This window comes from Stegostoma tigrinum, chromosome 5 (assembly GCF_030684315.1).
Source record: "Stegostoma tigrinum isolate sSteTig4 chromosome 5, sSteTig4.hap1, whole genome shotgun sequence".
Classification (NCBI taxonomy): Eukaryota; Metazoa; Chordata; class Chondrichthyes; order Orectolobiformes; family Stegostomatidae; genus Stegostoma; species Stegostoma tigrinum.
Window position 1 is genome coordinate 3,160,840 of NC_081358.1, and position 20,041 is coordinate 3,180,880.

The window sequence follows — 20,041 nt, forward strand, 5'->3', positions numbered from 1 at the left end:
CACCATTTCCCACCTACTAACCTCATCCCGCCCCCTTGGCCTGTCCGTCCTCCCCAGACTGACCTACCCCATCCCTACCTCCCCTCCTACACTCTCCTCTACTAGTGATAGGCAATAAATGCTGGCCTAGCCAGAAATACCCTCATTCTGTGCATGAATATATAAAAAAAGTCCAAAATATTTAGGTGATTAGACATCAAAGAAATAAAATTATTTGATGGGTTTAAAACATCTGACTTTGTCAGGGCAGTAAAAATCAAACGCAAGGTGACAAAAAGGCAGAGAAAGCATCACAAATCATAAGCAACAAAAATACAATCTCTCAAATAAACATCTTTCCTCATATTTCTTTGATCCATTTACTTTTATTGCAAATGACTTAATGTATAAATTGATCCATTTATTTCAATCTACTAAAACAAGGCATGACTTGAAAGTTACAGACATTACATAACATGCACCAGTAGTCAGTAGCTGCTGATTCTGCTACCTCAATTTTCATTTGTTGATTCTTTTCATCTCTTAATAAACTCCTATGTTTAATATTAGTAGTTTGATCACTTAGAGCCCAAATTGCCTTGTGTAAGGTTTGGCCAGAGAGGTTGATGTGAATGCAATGTTGCAACAGTCTATTTCAGCAACACGCAGTCTTGCTCCCACAGTGAGTTGCATTAGGACCTTGTAAAGCCAAGTGACAGGAAACTTCACTAGAATCACTAAGGATGGAAGAGATAGAAGGGAAATAGAATGAAGGGCAAAATTTTGAATATCAGGCCTGAGGTGGAACTTGACTTTTAGGTGAAAATTGAATACAATACGATCCAAAGCTGCAGACATAAAAAGGAAACATAGAGCTAATATAATGAACATCAAATTATTTAATAAATTTGTACATAGAGTCTGCTCTTAATAATTCAGAGGTGCTTTATATGCTAAAGCATTTTTTCACATTAATTTGAAGTAAGCAGTGTAAACAAAAAAACTAAAACAGTTATTGTAATTTTAATTAAAGAGCAGACTTGATTTGTACAAGATTTGGATGAAGTTTATCACTTGCTTTGAGTTGCATTCAGAAGCAACCAGACTGAGACGAAACTGAGCTGAACAGAGTGATCAGAGATAATGGGAACTGCAGATGCTGGAGAATCTGAGGTAACAAAGTGTGGAGCTGAATGAACACAGCAGGCCAAGCAGCATCTCAGGAGCACAAAAGCTGCTTGGCCTGCTGTGTTCATCCAGCTCCACAATTTGTTATCTGAGCTGAACAAAATGCAGGTTACAAGTCTGTGGATCATGCAGGAAGCAATTATAATAATGTGTAACAATAGCTCTTTTTATCACACATTAACCATTTTAACTGAAAATCAGTCATTTTCATAGCTCTCTGGGATATCATATATCTATTTGTATATAATTAAATTGGAGATCTTCCACCAAACGCATTAAAGCAATTGATTAAACCAAATTATTGACATATCCATTTCAAGCCTACTTAAGCTATTAAAATATTTTCTCAAATGGTAGGAGGATGGGTCTTCGGATGGGTGAGATGCTCTTCGGAGGGTCGGTGTGGTCTTGATTGGCTGAATGGCTTGTTCCCACACTGAAGGGATTCTATGATCTTCGATAGCACATTATATATTCATATTTGGGTATCCTCATGCCTAGATATTTAGTCTTGGAGGGTGAGGGAAGTGGGAAGAAATGGCTATAAACTATGTGTAACTTAAAGAAGAAGCCATGATTGTCTATTTGATAGGGGTGTTATCAATGAAATATAACTGACACTTATAACCAAAGGAAAATGATATAGACCCTTAGAACATCCTGGTCCTAACTGAAATCCACCTTCCTTCAATGGGCTGAAGAGGTGAGTCCAATTTATTCTGGATCAAAGATTCACCCACAATCCACATAGTGGCTCATGAAACATTAATCATTAGTTCTTAGTTCTGTGGCAGCCCACTCAATAGGTGAGGCGCTTAGGAAGGGGTAATGAGCAGGTGAAGACATCTGTCAATAGAGGATGTTCTTAAGGGATAGGAATCACGAGGCAGAAGCAATCTGCCTTCAAGTTCAGTTTCATCTTAGCTCAAATTCAAATATGCCACTTCGTTGCGTAAAATTCTGAAAATACAACAATGTCATTTCTGCATGAGCTGGCGAAAGGGTCATTCACAGCTGCAGCATGCCAGGAGATTTTTTAAGCAAATGGATTAATACCTTATTGTACATAGTAAATATTTACACAGCTCTTCAGGTAATTAAAATTGATTATAATGACTCATTGCATTAACATATAAATCTATTGTCATTATTGGAAATAAACATATTTAAAACTTAAGGGTTGCACATATCAAAAGATTGGAATACCTGCATTAATCCTTCTCATCTAATAGCATGTGCCAGATCATAAGAGCTTGCAGTGTTAAGGGTGTTGTTTAATATATTCCAATTGTCACTGGCAGTGGAAATTGCATCCTGTTACGTGCACTGAACTTTGGGACTTTCTGCATTCTCAAAGTAGTTAATGGCAGAAGAAAACCACCCCTTAACTCCTTTCAAAACATTCTGTTTGGTTTTATTGTCAAGAATGGAAAAAACAATTTTGCCTAATCGGTTTCTAGTTTCTGCTAAATAAAAATGATTTTTAAAAATTTCCTTCAATAAACTTGCATCACAGAAAGTAACAACTGCAAGCTGAGATGTGCATCAGTATTCAGGAACATAAACACAACACTGTCAGTCATCTGCACAACTGTGTAATTCTCCCTCTATGCATCTCAAATACATAGCTGTACAAACAGGCATAAATCTATAAAAATTGAATGTTCAGGAGCACTTCATAATTTATGATGGTTTGTTGCATTTGGCCTATTTCATTCAAAATAATGAAAGACCAAACCAAAATAATATAGAATTTTAGTGCAACATAATGCTTACAGTGAATAGTACTGATCACATCAGTCAGGTAACCTGATCACACATATTGGTGATCCTTGAATATTATTTCAGTAGAATTATTAATTGCTGAAAATGATTAGGTTGAAGCCTAAAACGAGCTATTTTGAAAAATGTGCAGCAGCTGATTCTGGAATTGAAATTAGTTCAGCGATGGCAGGATCCTGAAGCCATTTCAGAGCTGGCATAAGGCAGTAAAGTAATAAACTTCCAACAGCTGAGGGCTCTGGGGCATAAAGTGAATCACAGATTTCCCTCTGCCAGTTACATCATGTTCTTCCCCAAAAGGAATCCAAGTACTGGGAAAATTCTGCAGGTCAGACACTCAGAAATCTTTCCATTATCCCTTTCAATCTGAGCTGCGTCCACTTATTGAATGCTGAGGGTGAAGTGGAGAAAAAAGAAGTCAAATTAATACCCAAAGAGCTGAAAACACAAACGAACAGCCACTGACCTATTCAGTCAGAAGCACACTGGTGATGTTTGTGCTTAAATGTGGACATAAATGCAAAGCATAAGACAACTTTAGTTGTCATTGGATTGCTTGATAAATATGTACTGACAAGATTACAATATAGTTAGAGGTAACAGCAACATAATAGAAAGCAAACTAGTGTGAGTAATAGAAATCTGAAATAAAAACAGAAATACTCAATAGATTAGGCAGCATTTGTGGAATTAACATTTCAGGTCTAAGGCCTTTCATAAGAACTGAAGAAAGATAGAACTACAATAGATATTAAGATTGCAGAAGTCTTTTATTTTGTGTGGAGGAAGGGGAGTTCGTGTGTGGGAAGAGAATTGCCTTCAGGAAAATTATGAATCTAGCCAAAATGGACAGGAAGCAGCTATTTGTAACAAAATCTACATCAGAGCAGTAGGAATTGTTCAAAAAGGAAATAAGAGACCAGAGAGTGGTGGGCTTGTGGAATTATTGCCGCAGAGTGCAGTGGAGGCCGGGACATTGGATGCCTTCAAGGCAGAGATCGACAAATTCTTGATCTCAAAAGGAATCAAGGGCTACGGGGAGAGTGCAGGGAAATGGTGTTGAAATGCCCATCAGCCATGATTTAAATGGCGGAGTGGACTTGATGGGCTGAATGGCCTTACTTCCACTCCTATGTCTTATGGTCTTATGGTCTTATAATGAAAGTGCAGGGCCAATACATTCCTGCAAAAGGTGAGGAGTGGAAGGTAACATTCTCGAGAACCCTGGATATTGAGGAATGTAAAGGATTGGATAAGCAAATAAAGAAAGCTTGAAACAGCAGATGCCCTAGAGGAGTATCGGATGTGCAAGGCATTACTAAGAAACCAAAGAAACAGCATGACAAAGCACTGGCAAATAAAACATAGGAAAATACAATGCGTTTTATGAGTACATTATAGCAAGAAAGTAACCAGCAAAGAATGGGATCAATTCAGGATTTAAGTGGTAAACCGTGGGAGCAACTAGAATTTATAGGTGAGGTTTTAAATGAGCACTTTACTGCATTCACCGTTGACAAGGAAGATGAAGAGAAAGAAATATTGGAAGAAGACAGTGACGTACTTGAGTAAATCACAACTGGGAGGGGAAGTATCAGTAATCTTAAATTGGAGAAGTCCCCAAGCCTAGATGAGACGACTTTTTGGCTGCTGTGGGAGGTAAGGAAGTAAATTGCTGGGGCTCTGACATGAATTTTTGAATCCTCTCTGGAGACAGGAGAGTCCCAGAGGACTGATAGGCAACTAATTTCTACCAATATTCAAGGAAAGAGGTAGGGCTAAATCAAGGATCTACAGGCCAGTGATTCCAAACATCAGTGACAGGGGAACTAGTGGAAAAAACTTCTGAAGGAGAGAATTAATCTCCAGTTGAAGAGTCAAGTGCTATCAGCATGGCTTTGCGATGAGAATATCAAGGCTGACAGGTTTGATTGATGTTTGGAGAGTGTTAACTATAAGTATGGAGGGGGGCAATACCTAGATATCGACTACTTGGGCTTTGGTAAAGCTTCTGACAAGATCTTGCATGGGAGACTGTAAAGAAAGTAACAGCCTATGAGATCCACAGCAATTTGGCAAATTGGATCCAAAACGAGATTAATGGAAGGAGATACAGGATGGTCGAAAGTCATTTTTGTGATTGGGAGTTTGTGTAAAGTGGCGCAGCGCGGGGTTTGGTACCAGGTCTCCTGCTGTTAGTAGTGCATGTCAATGATCTAGAAAGTAGGAGATCTCTTCAGTAAGTTTGCAGATGACATAAAAAATGATCATGTGGTAAACAGTGAGGAGGAAAGCTTTAGATCTCACGCCGGTATAAACCGGCTAGTCAAATTGGTAGGACAATGGCAAATGGAATTTAATTCTGAAAAATGCATTTTGGGAGGACTAAAGACAATGGCGTACACGATAAATGGAAGAACCCTTGGAAGTGACTAACAGTGCTTCTAATGAATATCAAAGTTTAAAAGTTATTTTATTCTGATAAAAAGTAAATTGGTATGAGTTGTAATTTCAAACATCAAAGGGAAAATCACCCCATGTTTTGGAAGACAGCTGAAAAGTAGTCCATGTGATCCTGTTCACTGTTCTGCCTCAGGAATGTTCCTCAATGAATGCAGGTAACCACTAACCAAACCTGTCAGTCCACCAGCATTGCTGCCTGGATTTGAGATTATTTCAAATTAATGAAATAGACTTATTCAGAATATATCAAGTTTGTCAACAAATAAATTGCAATTTAGCTGAACGGCAGAACAGGCATAAGGACCCGAACAACTTGCTGCTGTTCTTAAGGTGCACAGCTCTTCAATTCACAAAAGGTTTTAACTGATCATAGTTGTTTTGAGTCAACTTAAAACACAAACTATTGCAACACTTGTTTAAAATTAAGATAATGTGAAGTTTTGTTTTGTTTTCATTTGAACCTGACAGATATGATAAACGTATTTCCAGTCAGTTGTAGACCACAAAAGTAATGGCAGTTTGTACAACCCGAATATAGGGCTGGCTTAGTGTCAGGGATCAATGCCAGGAGCTTTTACAATGGTGATTAAACTGTTATACCAGTTTAATCACCAAGTGTGAAACTGTCACATGGAAATTCATTGCTCTTTATCAAGAGCTACAACAGTGCAACACAATTATTGTGTTTAGAGATAGTTCTGAGGTTTCAAGAGATTACACAATTGTAATGGTGTGCAGCAGCTAGACTGATTTGGAGAGATGATCCCAGAATCATGGGTAGATTCTCCGCAGGAAGAGAGAGAATGTAACAAAACTAACAGGTCTCTTTTGAATGTTTATATGTTTTTTTCCTTCTGGTTTTATTGTGGCTTACCTCTTTGGTAATTAATGTGTTCTTTATGGCACAGATAAAAGGCAACAGCCTAGTACTATTACTACTGGACTGTTAACCCAGCGACCCGGCTAAAGTCACTGGGGACCCAGGTTCAAGTATTCAATAAATATCTGGTATTGAGAGGCTAATGTCATTGTCAATTGTTGCAAAAAAACCTATCTGGTAACCCATCCTTACCTGGTCTGGCCTATATGTGACTCTACAATGACAGCAATATGGTTGACTCTTAACTAACTTCTAGGCAATTAGGGATGGGCAATAAATGCTGGCCTATCAGTGACACCGTCATCCTGTGGCCGAATTTTTTGTTCCTTCTGACATGTGTTAGACTGCTTATGCTAATGTTTGAAAACGCATTGTTAGCCCCCACATTAAAATTGATATGCCTTTGCTAAATCTTGTCTAATTCCAGCATTTATACAAATTACTGAACAGATACTGCTAGGGGACCTGATGCACAACACTCATTGCAGTCATAAATCTTAATTTTGTAAAATTTTCACCATTTGTCTCTTGTTACATCCTCCTTCATTACTGATATAATTTCATCCTTAATCAGTAAGGCTCTTCCTTCTCCCTGCCTTTCCTGTTGATCTGATAACCTGGTATATATAGATCTAGTTGCAACACTGTTTTGAAATATATTCACTCATATGGGTTGCAGCTGTCGCTGGCATTTTTTGCCCATCCCTAACTGCTCCCGAGAAGAAGGTGGTGATTTGTCACTTTGAACTAGTGCAGTCCACATGTTGTAGATGCATCAACAGCAGTGATCCCTCTAAGTTGCATGGATGCACTGCTGCTCAGAGGCTCCGCACAATAGATTGGAGCGTGATGCATTTGCTTCCGAGCCCCACACGGGCCTCACAGATCTGTACAGCATAAGATGTTATTGGGAGAAATGTTGATCCACAGTGCTGTAAGGAAAGGAGCTCCAGAATTTTGACTCGACAAAAAGAGAACTAAAGGCAGACATATAGTTCGAAGTTAGGATGCTGCAAGATTTAGAGGGGAACTTGTGAGTGGCAGTATTGCTATACATGTCGTCCTTGTACCTCTAGCTGGAAAAGGTTACAGGTACTGTTGGAAATGTTACAACAGTGACTTATTACTGTGCATGTTGTAGACGGTACATACTGCGGTCACTGTATCAGTGGTGGAGGGGGCAAATGTTTAAGGTGGTAGGTGGGTTAACAATTGAGTTTTGTCCTGGAATAGCATTGGCCATGAGGAGAGAATTTCATCACATTCCTAAACTTGTGCCTTGCAGACGGTGAATAGATTTTGGGGAGTCAGGGCAAGTTACTTCTCTTCTCACCAGTTGCTGGAAAAGCTCAGGTCTGGCAGCAACTGTGAGGAAAAATAAAAATCAGAGTCAATGTTTTAGGCCTGGTGACCCTTCATCAGAACTGCAGTTCTGAGGGTTACCGGACCCGAAACATTAACTCTGATTTTTTCCTCACAGATGCCGCAAGGCCTGGTGAGCTTTTCCAACAACTTCTGTTTTTGTTCCTGATTTATAGCATCTGCAGTTCTTTCAGTTTTTACTTCTCTTCTCAGCTGATTTGTTGGCCTAGGCAGGCATTTAGATCCTACTCCCTGGCTGAGAGATCAATCAGGCCTCTTTTTGTACAGTGCTTCTACTATTTGGCATGAAAGTAGTCCTCGTTGTAGTTCTAACAAATTGATACCTCAGTATTGCTGTGCTGTTCTCAGCAAGCCCTCCTGCACTTTTCAATGAAACAGATTATCCTGTGTGTTGGTCATGGGAGTGTGGTATAGGTCAGTCTTGAGGGTTGATGATTTTCTCACAAAAAAAAATTCATGTTCTGTGGGTTTTGCTGGCGTGACAACTGAATTTGAGATTGTGTTGGTAGTGAACTGTCTTCTCAAACCTGCGAAATCCATTTGACATCTATAATGCTGTTAGGGAAGGAATTCCAGAATTTTGACCCAGTGACACTGAAGGAACATTTATATATTTCCAAATCAAGATGGTGAGTGGCTGGAGGAGGAATTTGTAGAGCTTATGCGCTTTCATACATCTGCTTTCCTTGGCCTTTGCTTTGGTAGTGGGCATAGATTTGAAAGGAGTCGTCTAAGAAACCTTGGTGAATTTCTGCAGCGCAGCTTGTAAATAATACAACTTCTACCCAACGCATCAATGATGGAGGGACTGAACATTTGTGGATGCGATGCCGTTCAAGCAGCTACTTTGGCCTGGATTGTGTCATGCTTCTCAAGTGTTGATGAAGCTGCGGTCATCCAGGCAAGTTAATGGCATTCAATTAGTTTCCTGACTTGTGCTTTGTAGGTGATATACAGGCTTTGGGGAGTCAGGATTCTTAACATCTTTCGTTCTCTTGTAGTCACAGGATCTATATTGCTAGCCCCGTTTGGATCCTGGTTAATCGTAACCTTAGGATGGTGATAGTGGAGGATTCAGTGATGGTAATACTATTGAATGTCGAGTAGCAATGGTTAGATCCTTTCCTCTTGGAGATGGTAATTGCCTGGCATGGAGAAGCGCAAATGTTACTTGTCATTTATCAGTCCAAGCTCAGATACCGTCCAGGCCTTGCTGAGAGAAACATGATGTCTTGGAGGTGACATGATTGGCGGCCAACAACCATATCCATCAGCCCTTTGTACCAAATATGACTCCAAACAGCAGTGTTGCCAGTCACTGAGTATGGGAACATTTATGATGCTTGATTATAAACGGTAGCGAGCAGAGAGATCTACAACATGGCAAAAGGCCCCTTTGGCCTGGTGTATTTGTGCCAGTCAAAACCACCACCTAACTATTCTAATGCAGTTTTCCAGCACTTGACCCATGGCCTTGCATGCCTTAGCATCGTAAGCATGATGACTGGAGAGACAGGGGGTTGCAAAGCTTAGATCTGAAATGTTGCTGGTTAAATCACTCAGGCTCGCTCATCACTTGTTTGGCACTTGAATATGGCACATGTTGCAGTTACATTAGAGTGAAATTTTAGGCATGCATGGTCTTGTGCCTGGCATTCCGCATCAGCACTTTCTTCTGTCAGGGTTGATCCACTGGTTTGTCGGTAATAGTAAAGTGGAGTATATGCCAGGCAGACTACATTATGGTACACTTTTAATGTCTCTGATTGCCCACAACATTTCCTGGATGCACAGTTTGAGTTGCTAAATCTGTTTGAAATCTATCCTGGGTACTAGTGCCACACATGACAGAGTGTCCTCAAACATGAAGATGGGACTTCATCTTCAAAGATTGTTTATCTTTCCAATACCATCACAAACAATTACATCTGTGGTAGGTAGACTGGTATAAGTGACATCAGGTATGTTTTTCCAACTTGTTGGTTCCTTCATCACCTACCCCTGGACCCAGTCCTTTACAACTCAACCAGCTCACTGTTGCTCAACCACTCTTGGTAATGGATATCGAAATCTCCATCCAGACAACATTGCCTTTGCTACCCTCAGTGCTTCCATGGAAATGTTGTTTTTGATGGAAAACAGGAGATTCCTTACCCAAGTTTGTCTTAGTACCATGATATGTCGGGGAAGAATCTACAGTCAATGTTAAGGACTGTCAGGGTGACCCTCTCCTGACTATATACTATGTCACAACCTCTGATGTGTCTGTCTGACAGAACATACCCAGGAATTATGGTGGACATGGCTGGGAGAGAGTCATACATGCTGAATCATACTTTGTAATGTCAGGTTGTTGTTTGACTAGTATGTAGGACAGCTCTCTCAGTTTTGGCACAATCCCCAGATGTTAGTAAGGCAGACTTTGCAGAACTCAGTGGAATGCTAGCTCATTTCAAAAGCATTTAAGATTCAACCATATTGCGGTGTGTCTGGAGTCAAATGCAGATTAAATCAGGCAACAGCAGGCTTATTTTTGTAAAGGACTTTTGTGAACCAGATGGGCTTTTACAATAATTGGCAATTTTTTTCATTTCATCATTATGCAAGAGGTTTGTAATTCCAGATTTACTAAAATGAATTTAAATTCTAGCAACTGTTGTAGTTAAATCTGAACCATGTACTGGCTGAACCAAGTCTGGATTGTCCACCTACATTATTTCCACCGTCTTATCAGCCATGATTGAATGGCAGAGCAGGCTCAGGCCGAATGGCCTAATTTCTGTTATGTCTTATGGTCTTATCTCCCATGTCTTGCAGTCATGTTTCTGTAACAGCACTCGACCACATCAGACTCTTCAAATTAAAACTGTGCCTGCAATTCACTAAATTTGTTTACTATATCATACATGTTTTTTACGAACTTCTTAGACTTCACAGCCTAGCTGTCCTTCTGCTTTCATGTTCTGTTTTTCTCTTCTGCCTTAATTATTTTACATCTTAGTTCTTCATTTACAGGTGGCGTTTAAAGCAGAATTTTGATTGTTTATTTACAAACTATTTACCTCTACTTGTGTTTCCATTCAGCCCCTTCCTTTCATTTACTAGTTTAAACTCATTGTCTGCTGGGTTCCAGCCTTGGGTGGAGTCCATCCCAATGGTACAGGCTGGGTCTCGGAAATCCATCTGCATTTAATGCAATAAGGTATGAAGTTGGTTATCAGGAACCCCTAGGTTGTGTTTCTAAGTATAACACTTAGAAGAGGTCAGGGAGAACGCTGTTTGTCACTAAGATCAGTGGGGAACAAATAGAGCAGGGAAAGGGAACAAACTAAAGCACACTTATCCTTAACTTCTATCTTTTGAAATCACGCAGCTGTCAGTATTTCACTCAAAGAGCCTGGACTTGATTAGAGCTAACAGGAATCAACAGTTCAGCCATTTTCCGCACCTGTTAACGTTTTGGATTCTCAGCATCATGTTCCTCGTCAGAATCTACAAATTAAACAGAAGCAATAAAAGTCAATTTCCGTGCCTCAGAGACAATGCAAGTGAATTATACCAACAAGCAGGCAGTGCTACTCACTCTTTTTTCTGGATAGAAAATGATAAGTGAATGAAACACAGCATTGTAATACAGAAACACGTCGTTCTGTTTAACCAGTTCTGTGGGTGTTACATTCAAATCCCCCATATTTGCCTTGCTCCTATTTTCTTTCAAGCTTTAAAAAGTTGGCATGGCTCTGTTTCAATCAAAACTGATTTCACAGTCTTAGAATCTTTTAAGAAATTTCTTCTCCTTCCAAATCTCTTACTTTAATCTTTTATAAATGGACCCTTGTTCACATGCTTCATAACTACTAACAATCTACTTCTATCAACTTTGCCCTTCTTGTCATACTCTGTTTCTCCTCATGATATTGCCTAATGTGCAGAGTATTTCTAGCGTTTTAAAAAAATTATTATTTCAGACTTCCAGCATCTGCAGAATTGTGTTTTTGTCTTTAACATGGATGGGCTCCCATTAGAGGGCACTCAGAGTTAGATACTAAATAAAAACCAAAAGAACTGTGGATGCTGTAAATCAGGAACAAAAACAAAGTTGCTGGAAAAGCTCAGCAGGTCTGGCAGCATCTGTGAAGGACAAAACAGAGTTAATGTTTCAGGTCCAGTGAGGAAAGGGTCACTGGACCCGAAACATTAACTCTGTTTTGTCCTTCACAGATGCTGCCAGACCTGCTGAGCTTTTCCAGCAACTTTGTTTTTGTCACTCAGAGTTAGAGCTCCTGTTGTAGCTAAAGAAATACAACTTTAAGAAATTAAAAAAAAAACAAAGAAACAAATTTGATGGATGTCAGTTCATAATTCAACACAGCACCAAGGTGAATATGGGAAGTACACAAGAAAATTGAGAGAAATGAGGGACAAAGTATGTGAATAGATTTGCAGATAATGCAACAAGGGAACAAAAAAAAAAGCAAATTTAAAAGGGCAACCAAAAGGGGCATGACTTATTGTGACCAAAAAGATAGTTTGTAGGGGTTGCAGGATATTGCTGAGGTGAGTACATTGGCTGCATCCTGTACTCTAGTGATGAAGGCTGTAGTGCTGCAGCAATGGGGGCTGCAGGAGCAATGTTGGGTTGAGTACAATAATGACGTTGTTAAAAAGTTTGACAACACTTCACTGGTATATATAATACAAACCCTAGGTTACCAAAAGGTGGAAAATGTAGGGGCAGTAGGCATAATCTCTCAAATATCCTTGAATACGGGAACAGTGAGAGAGCACCAGAAGTTTCAAAACAAAAGTTAACCCTCAATTCTGGGAAGGAGACAGATAAACTGGTACCTCGAGGGCAGTCAACCTAACCACAACTGTGCTGAAATTTCAAAGACATTAGTCAAAGAAAAATGAAGTGCCATTTGGAAAACATGGGCTAATAAAAAATTAAATGAAAGGAACTACAGATGTAGAAAATGAAACTATAGCAGAAATCAAATAACGTTAATGTCTTTTAGCAAATCAATTTCATCAAGATTTGAGTGAGACAGGGTTGATGAGGACGGTGCAATTTAGATTGGGTGTATGACTTTCAGAGGTAACTGAGTAGTTAATAATAGTTATTAGAAAAACCTATAGGGAAGAGGCTAAATAGGTTGGGGCTATTTTCCCTTGAGCATCAGAGTTTGAGGAGTGATTTTATAGAAGTTTATACAATCATGAGGGGCAATGGATAGAATGATTAGCCAGGGTCTTTTCCCCCACATTAAGGGGCAGAGGTTGAAGGGGGAAAGAAGGGGAAAAGATTTAAAAGGGATTAAGAGGCAAATTTTTCATGCAGAGGGTGATGCGTGCATGGAATTAGCTGCCAGAGGAAGGGGCGGAGGCTGGTACAATTAAACATTTAAAAGGCATCTGGATGGTACATGAATAGGAACGGTTTAGAGGGATATGCACCAAATGCTGGCAAATGGGAGTAGATTAATTTAGGATAACTGGTCAGAATGGACAAGTTGGACCGAAGGGTCTACTTCCATCCTGTTTATCTCTACGATTCGATGAGTCTAATTGAAGCCCATAGGCTTAAACTGATACTGAAGCCATGGACACAAAGCTGGCTAACAGGCAAAAAAAAACAAACAACAAGGAATGGTGGTTTGTTAGAGGTAAGGAAATATATATGTATCCCCAGAGAGACTAATATTAGAATAAGTTTCTTTGCTAATATACAAGGATGACCTGGCCCCAGGCATACAGAGTACAACTTCAAAGTTTTGCTGATGGTATGAAACTTGGAAATGTAGCAAACATTAGGGAAGTTGGAAACAGATTTCATGACTCAGACTGGTGAAATGGGTAGACGTATAACAAGTAACGTTTAATGTGCAGTGGGTATGAAGAACTAGAAATTATGTACACTACGTTATACAATTTTAGAGAGAGGACAGAAGAGATGCTTCCATTTGATACAGGAAATAGGGCATTGTCTTAAAGTTACACGAGGAATTTTTAAAACTTAAAACACAGCAAGTTGTTGTGACCTAGAATGAACTGCCTGAAAAGGTGGTGGATGCAGATTTAATTGTAATATTCAAGAAGAAATTGGAAAAAAATTTGTAAAATAAATATATTTACGTTGTAATGGGAAAGGTAATGTAGGAGCACTATTTGGATAGCTCTTTCAAGGGACTGGTACAGACTCAATTAGCCATATAGCTTCCTTTAGTGCTGCATCATATGCCACCAGCTACATCAATATTGGGTTCAACAAAAACAGGTGGATTTAGATTTTTTTCATATTTCTAATACACTGCTGTTTGCAGTGGTCAAGTGAATTTGCCCTGCAGCAATCCATTGTCTCAACATCTTTCCTGTGAATGTGGATACACTATAATTGTACAGGGTACACAGATTTCGGTGTCCATGTACACAGATCCTTGAAAGTTGCCACCCAGGTTGACAGGGCTGTTAAGAAGGCATACAGTGTTTTAGCTTTTATTAATAGAGGTTCTGGAACTCGATCCCAAGAGGTTATGGTGAAGCTGTACAAAACTCTGGTGCGGCCGCACTTGGAGTATTGTGTACAATTCTGGTCACTGCATTATAAGAAGGACGTGGAAGCTTTGGAAAGGGTGCAGAGGAGATTTACTAGGATGTTGCCTGGTATGGAGGGAAGGTCTTACGAGGAAAGGCTGAGGGACTCGAGGCTGTTTTCATTAGTGAGAAGTGACTTAATTGAAACATATAAAATAATCAGAGGTTAGATAGGGAGGATAGGGAGATCCTTTTTCCTAGGATGGTGACGGCGAGCACGAGGGGGCATAGCTTTAAATTGAGGGGTGAAAGATATAGGACAGATGTCAGAGGTAGTTTCTTTACTCAGAGTAGTAAGGGAATGGAATGCTTTGCCTGCAACGGTAGTAGATTCGCCAACTTTAGGTACATTTAAGTCATCATTGGATAAGCATATGGACGTACATGGAATAGTGTAGGTTAGATGGGCTTGAGATCGGTATGACAGGTCGGCACAACATCGAGGGCCGAAGGGCGTGTACTGTGCTGTAATGTTCCAAATGTTGTCTTACTGTCCGCTGGCAAGTCTTTAAGAGATTAACTTATTTTGTTGCACAGCACAGCAGAAAAATTAAAACATTCAAATATTTACACAGAATATTTAAATGTTGCAGAGGCCAAACTTTCAGTTACAGCTCGACCGTGCAATTAGATCTTTTGGTTCCTATTAAAGCTAAACTTTTTTTAGAAGAAGTTTATTTTTAATATACAGCACATTCTGAAGGAGACAGCCCAAGATAAGTGAAGTGGTGGTTGTTCTGTGGCTGAAAAACAGTTAAACTCCCGCAACTAACACCTGCAACAACATAACCCAGGCAGCTCAGCCAAAACTCTCACTATGCAGGAAATACTGTGGTTTAAGATCATGGCTTGGCACTAGAGGTTTGGGAAATATGTTCCTGCGGCAGAGAATCAATCTCTCAAAAGAAAAAAGTTTCAACCGATCTCTGTGAAAATAACTGAACAGGACAGGATGTGGTGGAGAGACTGTGCAATGCAATAGGACCACTATGTTCAAAGAACTGGCAGAGGCCCCAGACAGGGGGTCTTCTATTGAACCATAAGCTCATTAACCTACGTGCCACACAATAACTTATGCATTCTAACACCATCAGTCCAGTTTCGGGACGAAATTGTATTACTTCCAAAAACAAAAACCACCACATCAGCATTCATGACAACTTCAATGTAAAATGGTCACATCAATCCTGATCAGCCGGCCTACAGATATCAATCAGCAGGGCTACACTGAAGGGTAGTCACTGGTTAACAGCTGCTCAGTGCTTCAGCAAAATGTACTTCTGAGAATCAGCGTCACCTCAGCCTCTTCCGTACTGGTTAGAACTGAATTCACGCTCCAAAAGGCTGTTCAGAAAGCAGAAGTCCACATTTGAGAAAAACTCAGTAATTGCTCACAACACAGGACAAAACTCAATTTTTGAATCACATTACAGCACTGGAAAGCATATTCTGAGCAGGGTAACAAATACTATTTAGTAAGCATTACTCAGGAATATTAATAGGTTGTAGCTGATATTTACTGCAACATGCACAAAAACAAACATACAAACTAGAAAAAAAAAGTGCTCGTGGGAAAAAAAAAGAGTTGCAAAACTTCACCAACATTCTTTGTCATAAGCTTACTTTTAAATGTGAACCAATACAATTCTTACAAGCATGATAACAGTTGGATTTTCTGCACATGCTTCCAGCCAACATGGCTCTTGGTTCAAAGATAAAGTGATGACACCTATACCACATAAGGACAAGGGCAACTGTGTTCAGTTCTGGTCGCCACACTACCAGAAGGATGTGGTGGCTTTGGAGAGGGTACAGAAAAGATTTACCAGGATGTTACTCGGCATGGAGGGCGTTACCTATAAAGGGGAGGTTGGAAAAACTTTGTAGTTCCAGTGAGAACAACCCGAGGTTGAGGGGTGACCTGATAGAGGTCTACAAGATTATGAAGGGCATGGGCAGAGCGGACAGTCAGAAGCTTTTTCCCCAGGGTGGAAGAGTCAGTTGACAGGGGACAATGGTTTGAGGCACGAGGGGCAAGGTTTAAAAAGGTAATGTACAGGGCAAGTCTTTTTCTAAAAAAAAAAAGAGTGGTGGGTGCCTGGAGCTCGTTGCCAGGGGAGGTAGTGGAAGCAGATACTATAGTGGCTTTTAAAGGGCATCTTGAAAATTACATGAATAGGATGGGAAGAGAGGGATACGGTCAGGTAGGGGGTTTTAAGTTGTGATGGGCAGCATGTTGGTGCAGGCTTGGAGAGGGGAAGGGGCTGTTCCTGTGCTGTAATTTTCTTTGTACCTTGCAGCACCTCTAATGCTCAATTGTTTAGGACTGGCCCCATTCCATGCAAGAATGCTTCAATTTCAGAAGCACTTAGGAATATGATATATAATGCATTAGGAAAGCAGATAAAACCTCTACCTAATTTGTCTCCTTAACGTAAAAACTGTCATCATTTATACAGAAACATGATCAGTCAAAACACAAAATGAACGAAGGTTCTTGAGTAGATTTGTAGCTTGGGGTGTGGATGCTGTGGTTGATTCGCTTGCCAAGCCAGCCACAACAAAGACAGCTGTTTGACGAGCAGTCAAAATGCTCCATGAAATACATGGGTTAAAAGAAGAGAGATGGGATGCAGGGAGTGGGGTCAGAAGCAGAAGTAAAGATGGTCACAATCTTGGAAAAAAAATTCATAAATTATAATTTCCTGGAGGCCAGGGATTAAGGGTTTTACTGGTGATGTAGGGAAGGGGAACTTTCTTCTACCAATGTGAATGCAGCAAATGGAAGATGGTAGGAGTTTACAGATCTGGAGGCATGAAATTAAATTCTAAAAGTTGAGTTAGTCAGTGGTGGAAGACTTTGGGAGGAATTTGGTTCTAAGAGATGGTGAGTTTCAGTGACTTGCACCAAATGTTAAGGCAGGATTAAACTGTCTAATGTAACAGGTGCTTGGGGAGCGAATGCACTACATTAGGTACCAGATTTAGAGCCATTCTCTCTTGTTCACAGACTAACATGTATTACAACATACAGAATCAGTTTGTGGGTGGAAATAAATTGTGCAGGGAAGAGGATAAGATGGAAGTCCAGATTCTGGAGACATTTTTTTTAAAAAAATACAATATAAATCAGAGTACTTGGGACAGAATAACATCCCCAGTTTCTGCAATGTCCTGGGCAACTGCTGTTTCCTGATCAAATCATGGGTGTCGTTTATGCAAAAACTTTGATGAATGGCCAATTAATGTTGATTGCATGCAGGATATCTAAGTGGGAATTAATCAGACCATCAATATTCTAAACACAATTGTACATTTCACACCAATGAACACATATCTGTGGTAAATTAACAGCCTATCATTCCATTTGATTAATGATTATTGACAGCCATAAGCCTATACAGGTTGAAATATCCCTACAATTTCCCTTGTATATCTATGATACTCACCAGCAACAGATTCGGGAGGTGAATAAAACTGTCCATCAGACAGGGGGCCAGGAAGAATAAGAGGTGCATGCTCTGATACATCAGACACTACAAAGAATCCTAGAACAGGAAGAATGATATTTGTGTTACAGATACAGGGAGAACAAATAGTACAAGATTTATCACAGTTTATATCCCTAAAACAGCAAGTTAGGATTTGTAATTTAGTTTACTGACCTGACATGCATCATACCTTCCGAGAGTATAAACCAACGTGCTATTGATTTAAATGCTCTTACATCAAGAGTAGAATCCCATGGATTCATGAAGGGGAACATCAGGTCTGACAAATTTACTAGAATTCTTTGAGGAGGTAACAGCAGGGTAGATAAAAGGAATACAGTGGATGTAATATGTTTGGATTTTCAGGAGGCTTCGATAAGGCACCATACATTAAGCTGTCTAATAAGAGCTTATAGCATTGGAGGTAGTATAATTAGCATGGGTAGGGGATTGGCTAAATAATAGAAGACAGAGCGTTGGGATAAGGAGGCCATTTTCAGGATGGCAGTCTAATTACTGGTGTGTCACAGAGATCAGAGGTGGGGCCACTATTATTACAACATATATTGATTACATGGACAAGAGTGGTGGCTATACTGCAGATGACACAAAAGTAATTGGGAAGGCAAGTGGTGAAGGTGTCTGTGGAAGAATATAGGCACGTTAAATGAATAGGCAAGAGATAGCAAGAACAGCTGACGCTGGAGTCAGAGATAACATAGCAGGCCATGCAGCAGAGGAACAGGAAAGCTGACGTTTTGGGTTGGGACCCTTCGCCAGAAATATTCTGAAGAAGGGTCCTGACCCGAAACGTGAGCTTCTGCTCCTCTGATGCTGCCTGGCCTATTAAATGATTAGGCAAAAATTGGTAGATGGAATACAATACGGTAATGTGTGAAGCAATGTACGTTGACAGGAAGAAAAGAAGTGCTGAATATTATTTAAAATGGAGAAAGACTAGAGGAAGCTATGGAACAAAGGAATTTGGGAGCCTTCAACCACAAATCACAAAAAGCTAGCATCCAAGTTCAGCAGGTAACGGGGAAGACAAATGGAGAGTTAACCCTTATTACAAAGGGAATGGTGTATAAGAGGGAGATTTTGCTAAAACTATACAAAATACTAATTAGATCTCAGCTGTAATACTGTGAACAGTTTGGGCTCTCTCATCCGAGAGAAGATATTCTGGCATTGGAGGCAGTGCAGAAAAGGTTCACAAAGCTGAAACTTTGTATACAGGGGCTGTCTCAGATGGAGGAATTGAGTAGATTAGGTTTCTACTCATTGGACCCTAGAAGAATGACAGGCAACTTTGTCAAAACGTACAGCACTTTTAGGGATTTTTACAGGGTAGATGTGGAAAGATTGTTTCCCCCTATCTAGGGCAAAATGGCATAATCTCAGAATAAGGATTCACACATTAAGACATACAGGAGATGGAATTTCTTCTCTCCGAGGATAGCAAATCTGTGGAATTCTTTCCCAAAGAGTTAACAACCGAGCTTCGATAACCCTATGTTCAAAGCTGAGACAGACAGAATTTTAAGCAGTAAGAGAAATCAAGAATATTGGATTAAAAGGCAGGAAGGTGGAGTTGAGGATTATCGGATCAATCACGATCACATGAAATTGCCTGTATTTCTTCTATGTCTTGTGGATAAAATTATAACTTGAACTGATTTCAATGCATAATTCAGTGTTACAAATCAAACTGTTGTGTACCATCTATATCACCAGCCTCTGATTATTGGAGTGCAGCCTGTGGGGAACAGACAGCACAGAAAGCAGTAACTGCACTTACTGTTTTCATCCTGAGACTCTTGTGGCAACACCTTGAAATCCAGGAACCAAGTCTCAATCCAGGCTAGTATGAATGAGATGATTGGCAGTAAGTAAGCAAAGGCAGTACCTTGGACCAGGAGCTAAATTAGAATGAAAACCATTAACAAATTAAAAAGTCATGATGGAACAAAATCACAATTTTTAAGGAATTTATTCTTTCACAGTATGTGGATGTTGCTGGCTAGACTTAATTTATTGCCATCCCACACTGCCCTTGAGAAACTAATTCAGAGCTATATGTTCGAACTGCTACAATCCTTGGGGCGTAGGTACACCCAGTACGAGGAGGAAGCGAGTTCCAAGTTCTGATCCAGTGGCAGTGAATGAACAGCGAATGAACAGCAATATAGCTCCAAAATCAGGGTAGTGGGTGGCTTGGAGAGGAGCGTCCAGATAATGGTGTTCTAAGAACCCTGTCAATATTCCAGAAATAGTACTG

The 20,041-nt window shown here is 39.9% G+C and overlaps 1 protein-coding gene across 3 annotated transcripts in view; it reads right to left on the bottom strand.

The window, feature by feature from the left end:
• Window positions 1–200: 200 nt before the first annotated feature.
• Window positions 201–20,041, bottom strand: part of stard3nl (STARD3 N-terminal like) — a 33,314-nt gene continuing 13,473 nt past the window's right edge. For 2 of the 3 annotated variants that reach the window (XM_048529674.2, XM_048529675.2), the window contains exons 6-9: window positions 19,562–19,682; window positions 17,719–17,817; window positions 11,124–11,167; window positions 205–3,340 (exon numbers count right to left, since the gene is read on the bottom strand). In XM_048529674.2, the coding sequence (XP_048385631.1) occupies window positions 11,127–11,167; window positions 17,719–17,817; window positions 19,562–19,682 (261 nt within the window). In that variant the 3' untranslated portion in view covers window positions 205–3,340; window positions 11,124–11,126. Of the gene's footprint in view, window positions 3,341–10,737; window positions 10,859–11,123; window positions 11,168–17,718; window positions 17,818–19,561; window positions 19,683–20,041 lie in introns of all 3 variants that reach the window. The other variant, XR_007247416.2, reaches the window with a different exon arrangement.